The sequence below is a fragment of the Emydura macquarii genome, unplaced genomic scaffold (assembly GCF_026122565.2).
Source record: "Emydura macquarii macquarii isolate MOO-44397 ecotype Brisbane River unplaced genomic scaffold, CSIRO-AGI_Emac_v2 contig_431, whole genome shotgun sequence".
Classification (NCBI taxonomy): Eukaryota; Metazoa; Chordata; order Testudines; family Chelidae; genus Emydura; species Emydura macquarii.
In genome coordinates this window covers 9,290,181-9,310,224 of record NW_027130568.1, presented here as the reverse complement: position 1 = coordinate 9,310,224, position 20,044 = coordinate 9,290,181, and the positions used below count along the sequence as shown (strand labels likewise).

Sequence of the window (20,044 nt, the reverse complement as noted above, 5' to 3'; positions counted from 1 at the left end):
TGAAATAGCCTAAACAGGAACCATTTGTTGACAATATACACAGGAGTCACGTGAGTAGGTACTACTCATCTAAAGTAAGACTGGCAGAATCCAGCCCAATTTAAGGCCTACTGAAGTCAATGAGCGTCCTTCCTTTGACTTCAGTGGACATTTAAATTCAGGTCTCTGCTTGTGCATGTGCAGCTCCCCAAGACCTTCAGCCAAACAAGATCAGTGGGGTGCAACCTCTGTTCTTTCCCCAGAGTCTGCAGTGCTCACATTCAACAGGCTTACCACAAATAGAACCTTAAAGGGTCTAGGTGCATGAGTTCATTCATTTTAACACTGACTCCTGATTTTTGTGCCCTTCCCCAGTGACTTATTCTTGCTTCTGGCACAGATAATTTCCATTGACAACTGTGTGTGGAGGTTGCTTGCCCACTCCAGGACTGTCCATAATACAAGCACACATTGATACTGCTTTTATTGCATTAATGTCTAGCTACATCCCAATTGAAAGCACTTAGGGCCTGAATTTAGCCTAATTAGAAAGTCAAACAGAAATACTCCCCAGCATGGGGTTCAGCCATCCCTGTGACTCTGGATGTGGAGTTTCGCCTTCCCAAAGGCACTCTTCCTCCTCTCCCCTCCATGTTTCTGAAAGCAGCTATTCTTCTAAGGTCTTATCTTGACTTCAATGGGCTTGGGATTAGACCCATAGCCCTTAAGCGTTTTTGCAAGGTGAGGGGGAAGATGCAGTGAAGTTCACCAGCTGCTGTACCATGCCACTGAGACTACTTCACATTTTATTTGTTATTGGGTGCAGGGTGGAAGGGTTTCCTCCATAAAATGCCCAAACACACTAATCCACTATGGACCAATAATCAACAACATTTTAAATGATATTACAAGGAAGCCATTTCCAGATAAAATAGCAAATTAGGTATCTTAACTGAGTACATTTATTTATTTATTTACTTTACTGTTAAACTCCTAAGTTAAAAATGCCAGAAGCAGTGCTTTTAAAAATTGAAAGGAGGTATTTCCAAGCAGAGGCATTGCATGTTACAAATGTTGGAAGTGTGCTATAATTATGGTAGTTCATATGACAAAGCCACAATACAGTACAAGGTTCTTTATCTTGATGTAGATGTTTAACAAATGTTGCTGTAGTTCTGTCTAAAAACTCATTTTATTTTTTCAGTAGGAAAAATGTACAAATAAAATTATGCAAAAATATAAATTAAGAGTGCTGGTAGCATGAATTTATATTCCCTTCTTTTGCCAGATTTTGTATTTTTTAATCACAGTGCGGTCAGGTGAAAATGTGCCAATCATAGAATTTGCAATACAGGTTCTGAGAAACACGGCTCAAAATAACTTTAACATATATTCCTTCTGTAAAAATGCTGCAAGATCTCTCCATTCTGTTCTATATGAGTTCTTATACCATCCTCTTCACGGTAGTATGCAAGCCCCTTCCAGTAGTATGTTAAATGATGTGACTAATACCTGTCACATATTGTTTGTTCCCTCACTCATCCTCTCCCCAGGAGGAGATTTTTATGTGCAGTGGAGTCTTTTGGTGGGTTTTTAAAACATATATATTTCATTTATATATAGATATTTGTTAGAGAAGGTAGGTCAAAGAAGTGTGCCATGCAGAAGGTGGTGAGGTCTGCGGTTGCCCCTAGTTCCTGAGGAAATTCAATCCATAGTCTCAGACTAGCCCCTGAAAGAGCTGTCTCCTGCACAGACTAGCTTTATCTCCCAAACTACATTCAGCGTTTTCTATCTGACTCCATTGTTAATGTATTTTGCATGTGGAACAATAACTCTATGCCATTTCATGCATACTCACTCATGGATATGTAACAAAGAGGAAGCCATTCACATACAGGAAAAAATGAATAAATAAACAAAAGTACTACATATGCAGTACTATTTTCTAGGAAGATGTTTTCTCTACTATGTCTATGTCTGTACTAAGTGCATGAAAGTGGTGTGTAAATTTTGTGTGAATTAAGCCATAGAAATTTCCCTCTAGCTTGGGGTTTCACCAACTTTGTCACAGCCATCTTCCATTAAGCACAAAAAAATACTTAGATCGGCCCTAGTATAAACATTAAGTTTCAGGAGGAAGAGGCATGTGACAGAATTTATCAGATAATTTTTTTTTTAAATCATGCACTTATTATGGATCCAACCCATCTCCTACAGTCAATGGAAATACACTCATTGACTTCAGTGAGAGCTGGATCAAATTTAAATTTGGAAGGTCAGATTGTCAGCTGGTGTATATTAATGTCACTGTATTAATGACAACTGAGATACACCACTTTACATTAGCTGAGGATCTGGTACAAATTAGTGGAACTACTCATGTTAGTTAAGTATATACAGGATTGAACCATTTAATTTATTTTAATAATATTAATTGTATTTTTTCCAATTTACAACTATTACGCTGTCTGATATTAAGACTCTAATAGATCTTTGTTGGAATGCTAATGTCAACGATTTCAAACCCCATTTAAAGCTTCCTTCAAAGGATAGCTGTGTGTATGTGTACATATACATACACATATCATATTGTTTAAGCTAATATATTTTTATTTAGATACATATCTATAATTAGAAATGGCATATATATGTATGTGTATATATATATATATATGCACAGAGACCTGAAACAAACCCTTCCCACTTTGCCTACATCAACATCAACCTATGTTGTGCCACAATTATGTGAGTGCTGTAAGCAAAATTTTATAAAGGTGTAATCCATTGTTTTGTATTTGCAGCCAGGCTGGGCACACAAAGTACAACCTTAGTGCCTCGTTAACCTGGTGCAAATTCTACAGTTACATGGTTAGTTAGTTTCTTCTCTAAATAATTACCTCAGCATGTGAAAATTATTTCTGTTCAACATCACAGTCCACATTTGCTTAAAAACAAAAACAAAAAAAGCATTGTCAGAACCAATCTTGAAGAGATGACGGAAGTTTTAGATTTTGAAATCTAACCACTTTTCTTGAATTCAAAGTACTGCACCATTAATTACCTTTCTTTGAGGCGAGAGCTCATTTCCCTCCACCCCTAACTTACAATAAAGTATGAAGTTATAGAACTGGATTAGGAATTAAACAACTGCATTCTGTATTCACATATTTGTGGTATAGGTGCAGCTGGAATATGCTGTACTTGAATATTTATAAATAGCAAGTTATTAGCTTTCCTACTTAGTGAATAAGAGGGCTAGTACTGACATACCATTACCCACTTTTTCTGGAATATCTTTCAAAGGACAGAGCTTCATTTGAACTTTGCTAGACAAAGATGTCTAATATTAAGAATGGCCCCAGTTATTCTGTAAATGTAAGGACACTGAATTCTTTAATTCTAGCAATTATCAAGATAAAGCTGAAGATGCAACTCTTTTTAGAAGCTCATTGTGCTTTTTCTAGAAATCTAGTCCACACATATGAAAACCCAGTGTGACAGGATTTTTTTTAATTGTTGCTCACACATGAGTACAATTGGTAGATGGTGGTGTATCTATCCGACTTTTACTTTCTTTTACATCATTCAGAGGTGATTCATTACCTATGTGGCATTTGAACACTTGTTTGTAGGCCTTCCTAAAATTTTCAGAGAGGAATGCGTATATAATAGGATTCACTGAAGAATTGCTGTAAGCCAGGCAGTGTGCTGTTATTCTGAAGAGAAATGAGGCTTGAGTCAGTGGGAAAACTCCAAATTCAGCCCAGAGGTGGATCACATGATGTGGCAGCCAAGATATTCCAAAAACCACCACCACCACCAGCACAGTCTGGGCTGTCTGAGTCAGGAAAAGAAGAACATAGATGATTTGTTAACACTTGAACAAACAGTCTCAACAACATGCTTCAAAACCATTATTTACAGATACAAAAATATTAGGAAAAAACACATTTCTAAATATTTGCAAACTATTTTAGTTTATCAGCCATATGCATTTTATTTCACATAATGGGATTAGTTCAAGAAGAACATAAGCCCTCAAACTTCACTTGATAAACATGAGGTTCCCATTGTACTGTGATTCAAATGGTAGGGAGGCACTAGGTAAAGATGAAGGCCCTGATTCACTACTCTTAGTCCAACTTTATGTTAGTGGAACACCAATGAGTTGCAGTGGAGTTCCACTGACATAAAACTGGTGTAATGCAATGGTGATGTATGCCCTTTGGAAATGCTATAACTTTAAATCTAATGGGTTATTGTTGTGAGAGACCTGGACTTGACATGACGCACAGCCATTTTGTATATGGACTTAGTATAACTTGCAGCTGTCTGTATGTTCAGCCACCACAAACTGGAAACAAAAGTTATAGAGTCAGGAATATAGAAAAATACCAGCTGCAGCTACAGCATTACTTACAGGGATAGACACAGTAAAATCACAGATTCATGGGAAAGGAAGGGAGTATGGACAAGCTAAGCTTGATTTTCTACAAGTTTCTTACTGGATGTGTGTGTGAGTTTCTTGAAAAAAGTTGCTTTTGCTGATACATAGAAACTGAGGTTTTGCTGTTGCTAGGAAAATTGTTTTTGCCCATTAGGGGTTATGATTGTTTAGATTTATTGCATAGTCATGTTTTAAGTAAAATGATTGGTTAAAGTATGGATAAGAAGGACTCTCATTTTAACAATATAATCAGAGTCAGAAGAGAAGCTTGTTGGAACCTAACTCCAGGACACAGCTCAAGATCAAAGTTGTCAGAACTCTTTTATACTCTGCATGACCATAACGTGAAGAAGCCAGAGCACCAAACGAATCTGATCCTGACTGGCCATTGGAGAAATCCGTCTGCTTTATTTGCAATAGTGAGCATCGAATGCTTGGCATGTGTATTCTGTTGATTAATTGCTAATAAATACACATTAAGGGTTTTACTGTGTGAAGGCTCTTTCACTGGGAAAAGGGTCCCGCTAACCCGTAGAGGCCCACTGCACCCAGAGCGGGAAGAGAAGATTCTAAACTGTTCGGACAACACTATGGTTTTTGTGTATTGCATAAAGATTTAGGGCAAGATTTTCAAAAGACCTCTGCTCTCCATTTAGACACCTAAATTAAGTTGCCACATTTTCAAACGGGCTCAGCATCCAGCTGGCCACTTAATTTAGTTGCCTAAATGGGGAGCAGAGGTCTTTTGCAAATCTGCCCATTAGCCATACAAATGCCATTCATCTCCAATGATAGACTCTGTCATTTGGGAATACTAGGATATAAAATAGATAAATGTTAGGTTTTTAGGATAATAGAATGCAAATGTGACTTTGAAAAATCTTTTTCAGTGCTTCCTTTAGCTTTCAGTTACTTCTTCAGGAAAATACTTATTGTTTTGGAATTGTTTGACAAATTAACATCTATTGAGCAACCATCTCTTTCAATTAGTTCATTGCTGAGAGACTTAAGCCCCATCTTCACTATGAAATGTATTGTCATTCTCTTTTATTACATAAATAGGGTCTTGCCACTTTTACAACACGGTTTGGCCTTGCCTATGTAAATGGAATCAAACCATGTTACACAGCTGTCTTATATCACAGGGCACAGAGTTTAGTCCCATCTACTCAGGAAATATTAAACTATGCTATAACACAGAGCCATGAAATTACTCACATCAGTGTACATGAGGCTGAGATATTTTGCTAGGTTATTGAACTTGGGTTCTATTTACCTGTAATGACTGGTGCTAATTAGCTCTCACTCAACAGGAATCTTAGCACTAGATTTAATGTCCTTTAGCTGCAAACAGAATTTGTCTAGTATAAGAAATGTATTCAACTCCGCCTATGAGTAACTTCCCTGAGTAGCTGTAGAACTTTAGGCTCATTCAGCCTCTTTCACTCTTAACTTCACTAACACAATCATCCACACCTAGATTTCTATTTCAGTGGGCCGAATCCATCAAATAACATCCAGTGCCTTTGGAGACACAAAAGCTCCAGGAAGCCATTCAGTAGATTCCACAGTAGACTCTAATACATTAGAATCAAGAGAAAGATCAAGGACATGGTAGGCCCATTACTCAATGATGGAGGAAAGACAATAACAGAAAATGTGGAAATGGCAGATATACTAAATGTCTTTTTTGTTTTAGTTTTCACCAAAAAGGTTAGTAGCGATCGGACCTCTGACATAGTGAATGCCAGTGAAAATGAGGTAGAAGCTGAGGCTAAAATAGGGAAAGAGCTAATTAAAAATTACTTAGACAAGTTAGATGTCTTCAAGTTGGCAGGACCTGATGAAATACATCATTGAATACCCCAGAAGCTGACTGAGGAGATATCTGAGCCATTAGCGATTATCTTCTAAAAGTCATGGAAGACAGGAGAGATTCCAGAGGACTGGAAGAGGGCAAATATACTGCCAATCTATAAAAATGGGGAATAAGGATAACCTGGGGAATTACAAACCAGTCATCTTAACTTCAGTACCTGGAAAGATAATGGAGCAAATAATTAAGCAATCAATTTGCAAACACCTAGCAGATAATAAGGTGATAAGTAAAAGTCAGTATGGATTTGTCAAGAATAAATCATGTCAAACCAACCTAATAGCTTTCTTTGACAGGGTAACAAACCTTGTGGATGGGGAGAAAGCAGTAGATGTGGTATATCTTGACATTAGTAAGGCTTTTGATGCTGCTTTGCATGACCTTCTCATAAACAAACTAGGGAAATATAGCCTAGATGGAGCTACTATAAGGTGGGTGCACAACTGTTTGGAAAAACTACTCCCAGAGAGTAATTATAAGTGAGGCACAGTCAAGCTTGAAGGGCATATCAAGTGGGGTCCCACAGGGATTGGTCCTGGCTCCGATTCTGTTCAATATCTTCTTAAATGATTTAGATAATGGCATAGAGAGTACACTTATAAAGTTTTCAGATAATACCAACCTGGGAGGGGTTGCAAGTACTTTGGAGGATAGGATTAAAATTCACAGCGATCAGGACAAACTGGAAAAATGGTCTCAAGTAAACAGAATGAAATTCAATAAGAACAGATGCAAAGTGCTCTATTTAGGAAGGAACAATCAATTGTGCACATATAAAATGAGAAATGACTGCCTAGGAAGAAATACTGTGGAAATGGTTTATAGTGAATCACAAGCTAAATATGAGGTGACAGTGTTGCAAAAAAAGAAAACATTGTTCTGGAATGTAATTAGCAGGAGTGTTGTAAGCAAGACATGAGAAGTAATTCTTCCATTCTACTCCACACAGATAAGGCCTCAACTGGAGTAGTGTGTCTAGTTCTGGGTGCCACATTTCAGGAAAGAGAAAGTCCAAAGAAGAGCAACAAGAATGACTAAAGGTCTAGAAAACATGACCTACAAGGAATGATGGGTTTGTTAGTCTAGAGAAGAGAAGACTGACAGGGAACATAATACTTTTTCAAGTATATAAAAGGTCATTACAAGGACCAGGGTGAAAAATTATTCTCTTTAACCTCTGAGTATAGGACAAGAAGCAATGGTCTAATTGCAGCAAGGGAGGTTTAGGATGGACATTTGGAAAAACTTTCTGTCAGGGTAGTTAAGCACTGGAACTGGAATGATCTAGTTACTAGTTACTACTGAGTCTGCCTTGAATGCAGGGAACTGGATGAGATGACCTATTGAGGTCCATTCCAGTGCCACATTCTGTAATTCTATGTAGTGATCTCCTCACAAGTCATACTCCACAGCACTCTATTGTAGACCTGTCTTGCCCCTGCACACACTCTCCCATTGTGCTCTAAATGTGTTCCTTCAATCCTAAAACCAGACGCATCCCTGGTGTAACTTTAGTGACTACAGTGGGATTATGTTATGGATGAATTTGGCAACTAGCCTGAAATAACCCATGTGTTTGACCCAAGAGTAGGAAGTGACCAGGATTCAGGCAACCCCTGGTCTCTCAGATAGATCCTTAGCTGGTATAAATTGTTATAGCATATGTCACAGTGTCTGACAATTTTCACAGCTGAGGATTTACCCCTCTGTTTAAAAATAAAATATGTTTGTGAAGGGCAGTGGATACCAAGGAGACACCTCTCTGAAGTCTGTTTCTAGGGGCAGTAGTAGGGGATAGGAGGAGGAGCTGTGCCTTTGAACCATGCTTGTCATGGTCAGTTGCTCAAGAGACACAATCTGACCAAATGTTTTGAAAATAGCAAGAAATGCTCCTGAATAATCATATTTACAAATAATGAGCCTGGTCCTCAGCCTATGCAAATCAACAAAACTCTACTGATATCAATAAAAGTGTGCTAATTTACACCAGCCCAGAATCTGCCCAATAAAAGATCTGTCTTAATAAAAGATTACAAATAAGACCCTTTGAGTTAGGAAAAATTCCCACTAGGAACTGAAGTATTGTGTTTATCATGCATAAATTTTCAGGAGAAAACAAAAAAGGAAAATAAACCTACAGATTATTTTTGTTTGCAGAAATCTGTTTTCTGCAGATATGACAAAAAGAAAGTACAGTGCCCTACCTCTTTCACTATGTTAACATTTTGATCCAAAGCAGAATAATATGGATAATTGTATATATGCTTAATTCACAAAGAGATATTTGTCTCTCTCCTTACTTACATCAAGGCAATCCCTCTAACTTTGGTGCAGAATTTGACTCTGTATCTCTTAAATCTATCATATTTAAGATAGGTGGTACCTGCAGGATGCATAATTGTGCATTATGGTTTGACAATCCTTGCAACATCTGTTTTATTCTATTATCCCTCTCAAAACTAATTCCAAAGCTTACCTTTACAACCTTATCAGTATAATCTGCAACCAAGGAAACGCTGCAGAGCTGCTCTTGTTTATTTAATGGGATCACTCTTAACATTCCACATAAGTAAATAAAGCTACCTGAAATATAATTTCAGTAACTATGCTAAAGCTAATATGGTAATGCTAATGTTTCTTATGTGATCAGTAAATATACAGAAATAGTATTCTGGCAAATACTTATTTTGCATTTAACGTTTTTCTTAAATATGAGAGTCTAATTTAAAAATCCACTTCTGAAGTCCTTATTCAGGCAAAACTCCCATTGGTTTGAATAAGACAAGAAACATAGATTTAGGCCCTAAATGCAGCATGAAAATGAGCAAGTGTTCCTATTATTTAAAAGAAATAATAATTTAAAGTAGCCAATCTGAAAAAATATATACTTCGGGTATTGCCAATCCCAAGATATTAAACTATCATTAGTTGGGCCTCAAAAACTCATGAGATTGATTTAAAACAATTTTTTAAATAATGATATTTTTGGTTCTTTTTATTTGCCTTCTGGTTTTTGAGCCCTTAAGAGACATTCGGGTACACTTTTTATTTTTAAATTAAAGCTCAGATTCTCATATAACCACATGACTCGAAGAGCTGAATCTTTAAGAACATCAAAAGTCACAAGATGTGCGTTAAAATCACGAAAGTTGGCAACCTTGAGAACCTTTATGAAAATATATCTAGTAGTTATATTGTAGACCCCAGTTCCGTACATTACTTAAGTGCCTTACTGAATCGGAGATTTAATACCTAATCCTCTTAATTCTGTACCTCTAAAAAAAATCTTGACAGATATTTCTATCAGAAATTTGAGGTTGTATAAATACTGACTGAATTAGGGCCTGATTCAGCAATCCAGTCTGCAAAGGCAGTGCCCTGCGTATATATTACTTCCATGAGACTCTGCATGGGCATAGAATCATATCCATCAGCTCAGATTGCACAACTGTGCCCGAAGGGTTTATCTGACTCCATTGTTCATAAATGTAGAAATCATGCAAGAAACTCCTGGTTTCAAGTCTACTCAAAATTAAAATTCTATCTGCTGTATTACCAAACAAATTCACTATAATACAGACCCTTTGATCCAGTTTTATAGAACAATAATTTGTGATTTGTGATTTAAAGATATTTTCAAAATCCTATTTGCAGTATTAGAAATAGGTGTTTAATTTAAGCCCAGAACAGTAGAGAATAAGAACAGTTTTCATGTATGGCAAAGTTTTGAAAGAGGATCAGGAAGTACAATAAACCTTATTTGGAAGGTTCCTCTTAAAAGCCAGAAATTCTTCATATTACATCAAAAACTACATCAGCAAAAAAATTTGCAAGATAGGGAAAAAATACAGGAGAATTGAAAAGTACATTTTTACTAGAAATAGGACTGAGTCACAGGGATTGGCTCTGGATCTGGTTTCCACATACTCCAAAGTTCAAAGTATAAAGATCTAAGCTACTGGCTTAATCCTTTGTAGAGCTAGAGACCAAATGCAAAATTCAAATCTGGTTAAAGGTTTGGATTCCAAACCCTCTACATTCAGATATATTCAGATTCAAATCCATCTCTACTTTATACTTTTGGTAACAAGCAAGAGAAGTTAGCATGTTTGTAAAACTGACACAGCAAATGATACTTGGTAAGGAAAACAATCTACCTTTTTCTTGGATGCTTCTGACTTCTTCGACATGTTTCTCAACTTTTTATGCAGATGATTAAGGACCTGAAAAAAATTAATTTGCACTTTGCATTTAACTGTTTTTAAAATTAAAAGACACACTTTTCAAAATTATGCTGTCCAATATTGGATGAATTGCTTGCAAACATTAATGCATCCAGTCTACACATTTCAAAAGTGTATGCTGTAATAGCTAATCTGTATCTGTGAGAATCAACAAACATGGAGCACATAAGTTATCTAATTCTAATATAAAATACAGATGCATCACATAACAAAATATGCGTTGCAGTGAACACAGTCTGCCAATAAACATAAATCTGTTCTACATTAATTTGCAATTGACAATAATTCTTCTTTCAGAAGAATGTCTATGTTTGTGAATTTAGGATGACTTTCTCTGCACATAAAATAAAATCTGTATATTCTGAACCATAGCTTTCCTTAGTCTCCTGCATAATTTGCATTCATCAGCTGGATATTTGGTTAATATAATCACCCTTGGAGCTGTCTGATTTTGAATAAAGAACCTAAAAATGTTTTTTTTAATTATAAAAAAATGTGTCACCAGTGAAATATGACCTTTATGCAAGACTTGACATGACTTGTCATGTACCTTTAGTAGGTCGGGTTTTTTTCTCTGACAACAAAAATTGGTTTGTCATTGAAAAGCAGCTTTCAAATTGTAACAGAACCTTGATACTCTGCACATAAGATTTTTGGACAGTGTAGCAGGAACACACTTTGGCTGCAACCATCATTCAGAATATTTAAATTAAGAGTATTTGTAGGGAAGGATCTGAAGAAAAAAAATTGTGCCCTGAAAATGTTTATGAGAAGTAGACTGTATAATACAAAAAAGGAGACGTTCAATAAAATGGAAAGGTGGTAAATTCAAAATGCATAATTAGACTATGTCACAAGATGTCATGAGGCCAATAATTTAGCAAGATTAAAGGAAGTACTGGGCATTTATACGAATTACAAGAATATCCAGAGTTATAACAGTAAATACTTTTACAGAGTTTTGGAAGGGATAGAAAACCACATGCTTCAGAGTTTATAAACCAATCTCAACCTGAGGATTATAAAGTGAATTCTCTGAGGGGAGGCCGATTATCTCATATCTGCCTATTGTGTTATCTTTTGCCCCATTACTCTGTAACATTTGGTGGCCACTATCAGAGATAGTTCCAGAGGGGTAGCCGTTTTAGTCTGTATACAGCAAAAACAATGAGAGTCCTGTAGCACTTTAAAGACTAACAAATGTAATTTCTGCAGGCATAAGCTTTCGTGGGCTGTAACCCAGTTCGTCAGATGTAAGGAATAGAAATCAAATAGCAGGTATATATATACATATCCAAGACTAGGGAACAACAATGGGGAAGTAGTTGTGGCCTATTCATAACCATTGATTAGGAGGTGAGAATGTGTGAGCAGTGACAATTACTTCTTGTAATGAGATAACCATTCCAAGACCCAGTATTTAGACCCAGTTTGATTGTGTCAAGTTTGCAGATCAGTTCAAGCTCAGCAGTTTCTCTTTGAAGTCTGTTTTTGAAGTTTTCTTATAGAAGTATGGCAACTTTCAAGTCAGCTACAGAGTGTCCTGGGAGATTGAAGTGCTCTCCTACTGGTCTATGGATGTTACCATTTTTTATGGCTGATTTGTATCCATTTATTCTTTTGCATAGTGACAGTCCGGTTTGGCCAATGTACATGGCAGAGGGGCATTGCTGGAACACGATGGCATATATAACATTAGTAGATGTGCTGGTGAATGACCTCCTTATGCTGTGATTGATGTGGTTAGGACCAGTGATGGTGTCACTAGAGTCGATGTGTGGGCAGAGCTGGCAACGGGGTTTGTTGCAGGGGTATGTTCCTGGGTTAGTGTTCTTCTTGTATGGTGTACTGTTGCTGGTGAGTATTTGCTTCAGGCTGGGGGGCTGTCTGTAAGCAAGGATAGGTCTGCCTCCCACAGATTTTTTTTTTATTTTATCAGAGATAGGATTTTGGATAAGATGTATCACAGGTCTGATCCAGTATTAATTGTATGTTCTAAAAAATGTATCCATGGCCATTTGTGAGGGAAGAGGAAAGATGTGCTACTTTTAACAGACTGCCTTACCTTACAAAGACCTGAAAACAGCAATTAAAGACAAGCTGTATGTAATTCCAAGACAAAAAGTATTATAACTGCTAAATACATTAGAAGTGATTAGTTCATCAGTATATACATACCAACAGCTCAACCCTGCATTTTTTTGTACATTTCAAACTCCATTCCTGTACATCATCCTGTCATGACTTAAACTGTCAGTGGACGAGCTTGGATTTAGGAAGAACATGAAAGAGACATGGATTGGCCTTCACCGAGTGTGGCTTTGGCCTGAACCTCCAGGCCTCTCCATCTTAGTGGTAAGGAGGCCAGAGGGTAAGAGCAACCCTTTTTCCAGACTTCCATGAGAAGAACTCCTGGGTTCTTGTAAAGAACCTGGGGAGATGATCCTGCTGCTCCTGTCTCCTGCTTCCCTCCTCTCGCCTGGGCAAAGGGAGGGAAGAGAAAATCCTGACTGTTTCTGGAAGCGTTGCTAGAGAATAAGCAGGTTCTTTCTAGCAAGATATGAGTAGGAGCTGGATGAGGGGGTAAGAGCGAGTTGTGTATGTATGCCTGACTTTGGAAGAAAGTAAGAGTAAGTGAAAGAGAAGTGAAAACCATTTCTTCTGATTGTTGCTTTAGACTAAGTTCTGTTGTAGTGGCCAGCTCCATGCTAGTTGAATAGGCTATTTCCTCCAGATAGTTAACTCCCTGAACATTCTCCATTTCGGATCAGCTACTGATTTCAGATACCCACCACCTGCAGCCATCTGAGTAGTCAAATTCTAGCTTTATATGAGGGGTACACCTGATAATCTGCAGACCACAGACAGAAATTATTCCATCTAAAACAAAGCAGACAATCCATACATGACAGGAGCCATGGAGGAATAATGTGTTTATGCATGTCCAAGATCAACCAGTGACCTCTAGATACACTATTCTTACCTTGGGCCAAAATGTTCCCAATGAATGGTCTTATGCTCCTCTATTAGTCAATTCATTTCAATCAGATTATTTTAAAAATATGATACTGGTCACTGTGAGCAAGAGTGGCAAGTGCCTGGTACTTTGTTAGGAACAGATTGTGCAAAGTGGTGGTTTGTGGGCTATTGTCAACCACAACCCTCGAACACATGAATGCTCTTTTTACACCATATACTGAATGTGGGCTTGGTAGGATCTATTAGCTGTTTTCCAGATGCCAGGCAGGATTTTACCCCAAGTAGTTTTTAAGACATCCACTTCTACGTTTGTAGATGCTGTACCACTATAGGAGTTTTAAGGGAAAAAAATCTGTAACATGCAGAATGCATCCAAGTGAGCCTAGTACCAAGATTTAATACTCCAACTGTGTTCAGAAAGCTAGCCAAAGTGAAGGGTCACTTTTTATTTTTTTAAGCCGCATGGAGGAGATAGCTGACTCACAAAATTAAATCCCCACCCACCTAGCTGAAAATGTACTCCATACTCTTTTCTAACAATAATTTCTATTTCAAAAGACTTCATATCTGGAAAAACAATTCCTTACATAAAACTTGTCAAGCTCCCAGCTTTCATGTACCAGTTGTCTACAGATCATATTTTGTTCTCAGGAAAGGATAAAAGGGAATAAAAACTCTTGATTAGCCTTAGGTTTTGCAGGGTCTTTTATGACCATGGAGGAGAAGAGTGTTAAGGCCTTCACTGACTGTATTACCAAATAAACTGCATAATATAAATTGCTAGAATGTAACCCATGTGTTACATGGTAACTCTTTCATATTATTTAATACTGGAACAGGCTCCTCCCTAGTAGCCAAAATCATACTGGAGGGGGGGAGGGAGGGAAGGAGGAAGGGAGGGAAGGAGGGAGAGAGAGAGAGAGGTGTAGGTGACCCTGCTGCTGTTGGCATATATAGTTCCACCAAATAACATATAATCATAAACACTGTATAGTTTTAGAGCATATTTGATTTCTTGCTCCTTATTGTCCTTTCATTGGTTACACTTTCATTATTAGTAGCCCTTGGAAAGAGCTATTTAAAATATTGCCCCTGAGTAGATTACACAATGTAATTATATGTAAACATTGTATTCTGAACCACAATTTGTCATATAAATCTAATTTATATTCAAGTGTCATTGCCAGGATGCCATAGTTATGGTAATGGCATCAATTCCAATTACTACAACAGAGCCCTTCATTCCACTTTACTTAGTATTGTGTCACTACTACTATTAGAGATTTTATTTATTTTTATTTTTATTGGGGGGTAGGTTATAACTCTTCCATTAACATCGTCCCCCTACTGAAACTTAGGATACAAGATCTCAGTCCAGGGACATTTTTAAACTCCTTCTTTTATGTTAGGACTTCTACTCTGTGTGATTTATATTTTTACCTGAGTCTACAAATCAAAAATGACTTTCTGCAGTTCAGAATGTTCAGGATATTAGTACATAATGGAGATGGGTTTCTCTTAGTATTTCTAAAGTCAAAATTTAAAAATAGGGTAGTTAGTAGTATTTGAAATGAATAAATGGACAGTAATCATTTAGGGCCACATCCTGCCAAATTAATAGTCCCATCAAAGCCAATGACCAAGATTTTCAAAAGTGAATAACAATTTTAGTTACCTGAGTTTTTGGGTGCCTAACATGAAAGAGGCCTGATTTTCAGAGGATAGCTTTCAGTTTTCTCAAGTTGGGCATCCAAAAACTGAGTCACCCAAATCACGAGTCATTTTTTACTTCCTTGGTAAATGGGAATTGAGGATGCTCAGGACCTCCCAAAATGAGCTTTGTCACTTCGCAGGCTTGAGCCATTGAGCCTTAAGTGGCACTTTTTAATGTGCAGATCCTATACAAAACTGATAATAGTACATACACTAAGTGGATATGTAAATAATAAAAGAAATATGTAATCACATGTAAATCACATTAGCCCAAAAGCCATTTCAAGCTATCCATCAAATAAAATGCACTTAACTTACTACTCACTACTGAACTATTAAATAGTTAATCAATATTTATACACCTTATCCCATAAGAATCCCAGCGCTGGTTTTCTTTGGGTTTGCAGGAGGATGGATTTTAGAAATACCCATCACTATTTCAGTATCTCTGTAATTTGTATTGGTGTTGTTGTCTCTCTGCAAGAGCTGTCCTTTTGCTTGTACTTCCCAGTAGGATGTGAATTCTCTGATAATGTAATTTAGGACAGAGGGAATGAAGCTAGCTTGCCATTTAAATGCATAAAAAATGAAGGAAATTACAATTTACATTAAAACAACAAGAACTTGCCTCACAATAATCCTGGAAATGCCATAGATTCAAATAGAGAACTACATTCCCTTTATCTTAAACTACATTATGAAAAGACTGAAGCTTCTTTATTATTATTATTTGACAGATCCTCAGCTGGTGTAATTCAGTGTAGTTCCATAGAAATCAATGAAGCTACATCAATTTATACCAATTGGGGATCCGATCCTCTATTTTATAACTAAATGTTTCCACTGACGTACCTGTTTATATTACACTGCAGCTTTCCTTTAACACTTTGTATATTGGAAAGCCAAGATGTCATAGCTGTGTCTATGTCGATAGAATTCTATGATAATTTACTCTTGATGGCTTCTTTGCTGGACATACTATCACAGCTATGACCTTGAAACTCTGTTGTTGACTTATTGCCGCTCCAATCTTAACCTACCTCTCCCCACAACCACCATCCGCTGCTTACCCTGATGTACCAAAATATTTCAGTTGGAACTTTATCAATTACTTTAGTGATAGTAGGAGTGAGCCCTTACATTGCAGAACTCCGCTGCCAAGTACCTCCTGCAAAGAACTCAGTGTTCTCAGTTCTCACTGCCATGAAGCAGTGTTGAGGGTGGTGAGCATCTCACAGAACTGGTCCTTCAGGCCTGAATCCTGACTTCAGAGGGAGCAGGATTAGGCCTGTCATCTCAGATCCCTTCAATTCCTAGCCAAAACAAGGGTGAAGTTAAGGACGGCCTGACAGTGAGTTAAGAATGAGGTTTCAGCTGTAACTTTGAATTGCCTTGATTTGCTGGCTGTGAGAATATTTTAATGTTAATTAAACATACATTTAGTTAGTGTAGTTAACTTGACCATAAAACATTTGCTCTGGGCATAAATTTGGCATTCAGGGACTCAGATTTGGAGAATTTTGTTAAATACAAATTATTTATATTAATATTTTAGTAGATAGCTATTTTTGTAATAAAAATGATGTGTTTATACTAACTGTAACATTTCAATAAAGTGTGTTAACAAAACAGTCCATTTTATTTTTGTTTTTAAATTATACAAGTAAAAGTGTATAGTTTTAAAAAAAACATTCACATTTGTTTAACTTACAACACTTCTTTCATGTAAAAAAATGAAGTGTTAGAGGCTGTTAGTCAGTGTTGTGAATGAGACTCTTTTGGCTTCAAAAATTATTAATTATATTTGTTAATGTTTAAAAAAGGCATCTTCTGAGCATGTGCAATAACTCTTTCCCCATATCTGTTACTATCTTTATCTAAATATGGTGATGGTCTAATCTACAGTATTGGTTTCTTCACCTTCAGTGCACACAGTAACTCCCATTACCGATAATGAGAAATCCACCCACACAGGGAAAAGAGAACTAAACCTTTAAGGACTAATAGTATTTTTTCCCCCTTTTTGTCAGTTGGACACTTCTGTCATTTTAAATGTTGTTTTTGCCCTGATTCCTTTAGAAACTGTAATTTAGAAATGTTGTCCTTTGAATACAAGCATATTTCAAAGTGCAAATTTTTACTCTATCAACCCTTTTTTCCACATCACAATTAACGAAGTTACAGACAAACTATATAAATTATACATTCCGACCCCCTCAAGAAAATGGTTTGCTTTGTTAACTAAGGAACCGATTCCTGTGCAGGCAAACAGACTTTACTCACATGAGCAGAACTATTGACTTCAATGCAATTTACCGTGGTAAGAACTAATGGAACGAGTAAAGGTTTGCAAGATCTCAGTAAAAGAACTGTCCAGTGGGACAGTATTCAACATGAGTGCTAACAAAATGTGTTCTTGATTCTGGAGAACAGCAGTCCGAATTGGTGCTTTCTTCAAGGCTGCAGAAAACACCAGTATAGAAAATGGATCATTGCGGAGAAGCAGAGAGAGAGAGTGCGTGTGTGTGTCACAGTTGAGTCCCTTTCATCAGAAACTTGCTCATCCTCAGTGTTTGCTTTCTGGCAGCAAAGGGCGTGATCCTGCGCTCCCTGAAGTCAGTGGAAAAGCTCCCATTCACTTCAGCTGATGCAGGATGAGGCTCCTAACCAACAGGCGATGTGCCTGTTGTCTAGAGCCTTTTAATTGGATGTTAAGAAGTCCAATGGTAGAACGGGCATTGTACAGCTCAGGACCCCAGTAACATTGTGGCTGGGTTTTGTTTTAAATAATTGCAGTTTGATTTTTTTGTATGTTAACAACTTTACACACTGTTGCACTTTGCCCAGTTCAGAGCTCATCATACAGCACTACATGAAAAACAGAAAGCGTTCATCGCAGCTGAAAAGATTTTTTAAAAGGGTTTCTTTTAAAAAAAAGAAAGAAAGAAAGAAAGAAGCCCGCCAGAGAATGCTCCCACAACCGCCTATCCTATAGCGCCTCTTCCTTCCCTCTCACCCCCATTTACTGCACCCTCGGACACACACAGATATGCCGTTCCCCGAATCGCCGCACAACTGGACAGTCCCAGCCTATAAATCAACACGTATAACTCCATCCACGCATCCGTATCTTAACTCGCTGGGATTCTACCCCCACTCCCTTGCACACAACGAAACTTCAGCCCTTCCCACATTCTTACTCCTTGTAAGTCTACCTTCTTCCCACGCACGCACCCCAAAACTAACTCACATACCCTAGTCCCCTACTTCTGCACTCACACACAAATGATGTAACCCACCCATACACCCACACTCTTGCAGTTGTTAACACCCTATAGCTATACCCCTACCGCTATACACGCCCACCACTGTACCTTTACTTCTCTACACACAAACCCTATCCCTACACCCCACCTCTGTAACTATACCCCATATATATATATATACATCCTATACCAGTTCTATAACTACCCCATACACACACACGCTATGGCCACACCCCACCCCTGTAATTGTACCCCATATACACACACTCACTATAGATACACCCCACCGCTGTGGTTGTACCCCATACACCCGCCCTATGGCTACACCCCACCTCTGTAACTGTACCCCCTACACACACACCCGCTACGGCTACACCCCACCCCTGTAACTGTACCCCATGCACACACACACCCCGTATGGCTACACCTCACTCTGTAACTACCCCATACACACCCCCTACAGCTGTATCCCCAACACACCCCCTGCCCTCTCTACATCCTCACCCTCGCCCCCACCTTGGCGTAGCAGAAGGAGATGAGCAGCAGCGGCAGCAGGTAGCCGAAGACGAAGGTGCAGACCACGTAGACCTTCTTGTGCCGGGGGTTGTGCCACTGCTCCCAGCAGAAGGTCTGGTTGCTGGCGTCCCGGTGGAAGAGGCGCTGGTGGTGAGCCACGGGCGAGGCCATGGCGATGGAGAGCGCCCAGATGAGCCCCACGCCCAGCAGCGCGTTGCGGGAGACCCGCAGGGCGGAGGAGCGGCGGGAGTGCACGATGGCCACGTAGCGGTCCACGGACATGGCGGAGAGGGTGAAGATGCTGACCAGCATGGAGACGGTGAAGAAGTAGTGGATGAACTTGCAGATGAAGGCGCCCAGCACCCAGGTGGGCAGCGCGTAGACCGTGGCCTGGAAGGGGATGCAGAAGAGCAGGTAGGCCAGGTCGGCGATGCTCAGGTTGAGGATGAAGATGTTGGTGGTGCTGCGGGGCTTGCCCGGCTTGCTGCGGGCCAGCACCGTGATCACCAGCGAGTTGCCCAGCACCCCCAAGGCGAAGATGACGCCGAAGACGAGCAGGGTGATGAAGTTCTCCACGCCGATGCCGAAGAGGGGCTTGGGGTCCTCCTCGGAGAGGCCGGAGAGGTTGAATTCCCCCCGGGGGGGCCCGTGGCTCTGGTTGAGGGACAGGAGGGCGGCTGCCTCGGGCTCCATGGCGGCCGCGCCTTCACCCGGCAGAAGTTTGGGGGGAAAGCCGGCGGCTGGGCTGGGAGGAGACAAATCCCGCCCTCGGCCAGCAGACACCTCCCGCGGCCCCGCGGCCCCTGCCCACCTGCTCACGGGGCTGCCAAACTTTCCGGCGGCTGGAGGCTGGCGGGCATCTCGCCGGGCTCCGCGGCTCCCAGCCGGGTCAGGCGCCTAGACGTGGGGGGCTCCCGGCCGGGCTGCAGCCGGCTGAAGGGTCTGACCCAGAGCCACTGAGCCGGGGTGGCGGTGGGTGGGTGGGTGGGTGGATGGGGGGCAGAGCAGCTCTGGGGATCCT

At 39.3% G+C, this 20,044-nt stretch overlaps 1 protein-coding gene across 1 annotated transcript; it reads right to left on the bottom strand.

Moving 5' to 3' along the window:
• Positions 1-3,502: 3,502 nt before the first annotated feature.
• GALR1 (galanin receptor 1) lies at positions 3,503-19,716 on the bottom strand. The gene is made up of 3 exons (XM_067537440.1): positions 19,024-19,716; positions 10,463-10,528; positions 3,503-3,820 (listed from the first exon to the last, which is right to left on the bottom strand). Exons 1-3 carry the CDS (start codon positions 19,714-19,716, stop codon positions 3,503-3,505), a joined length of 1,077 nt encoding a protein of 358 aa, XP_067393541.1.
• Positions 19,717-20,044: the final 328 nt, after the last annotated feature.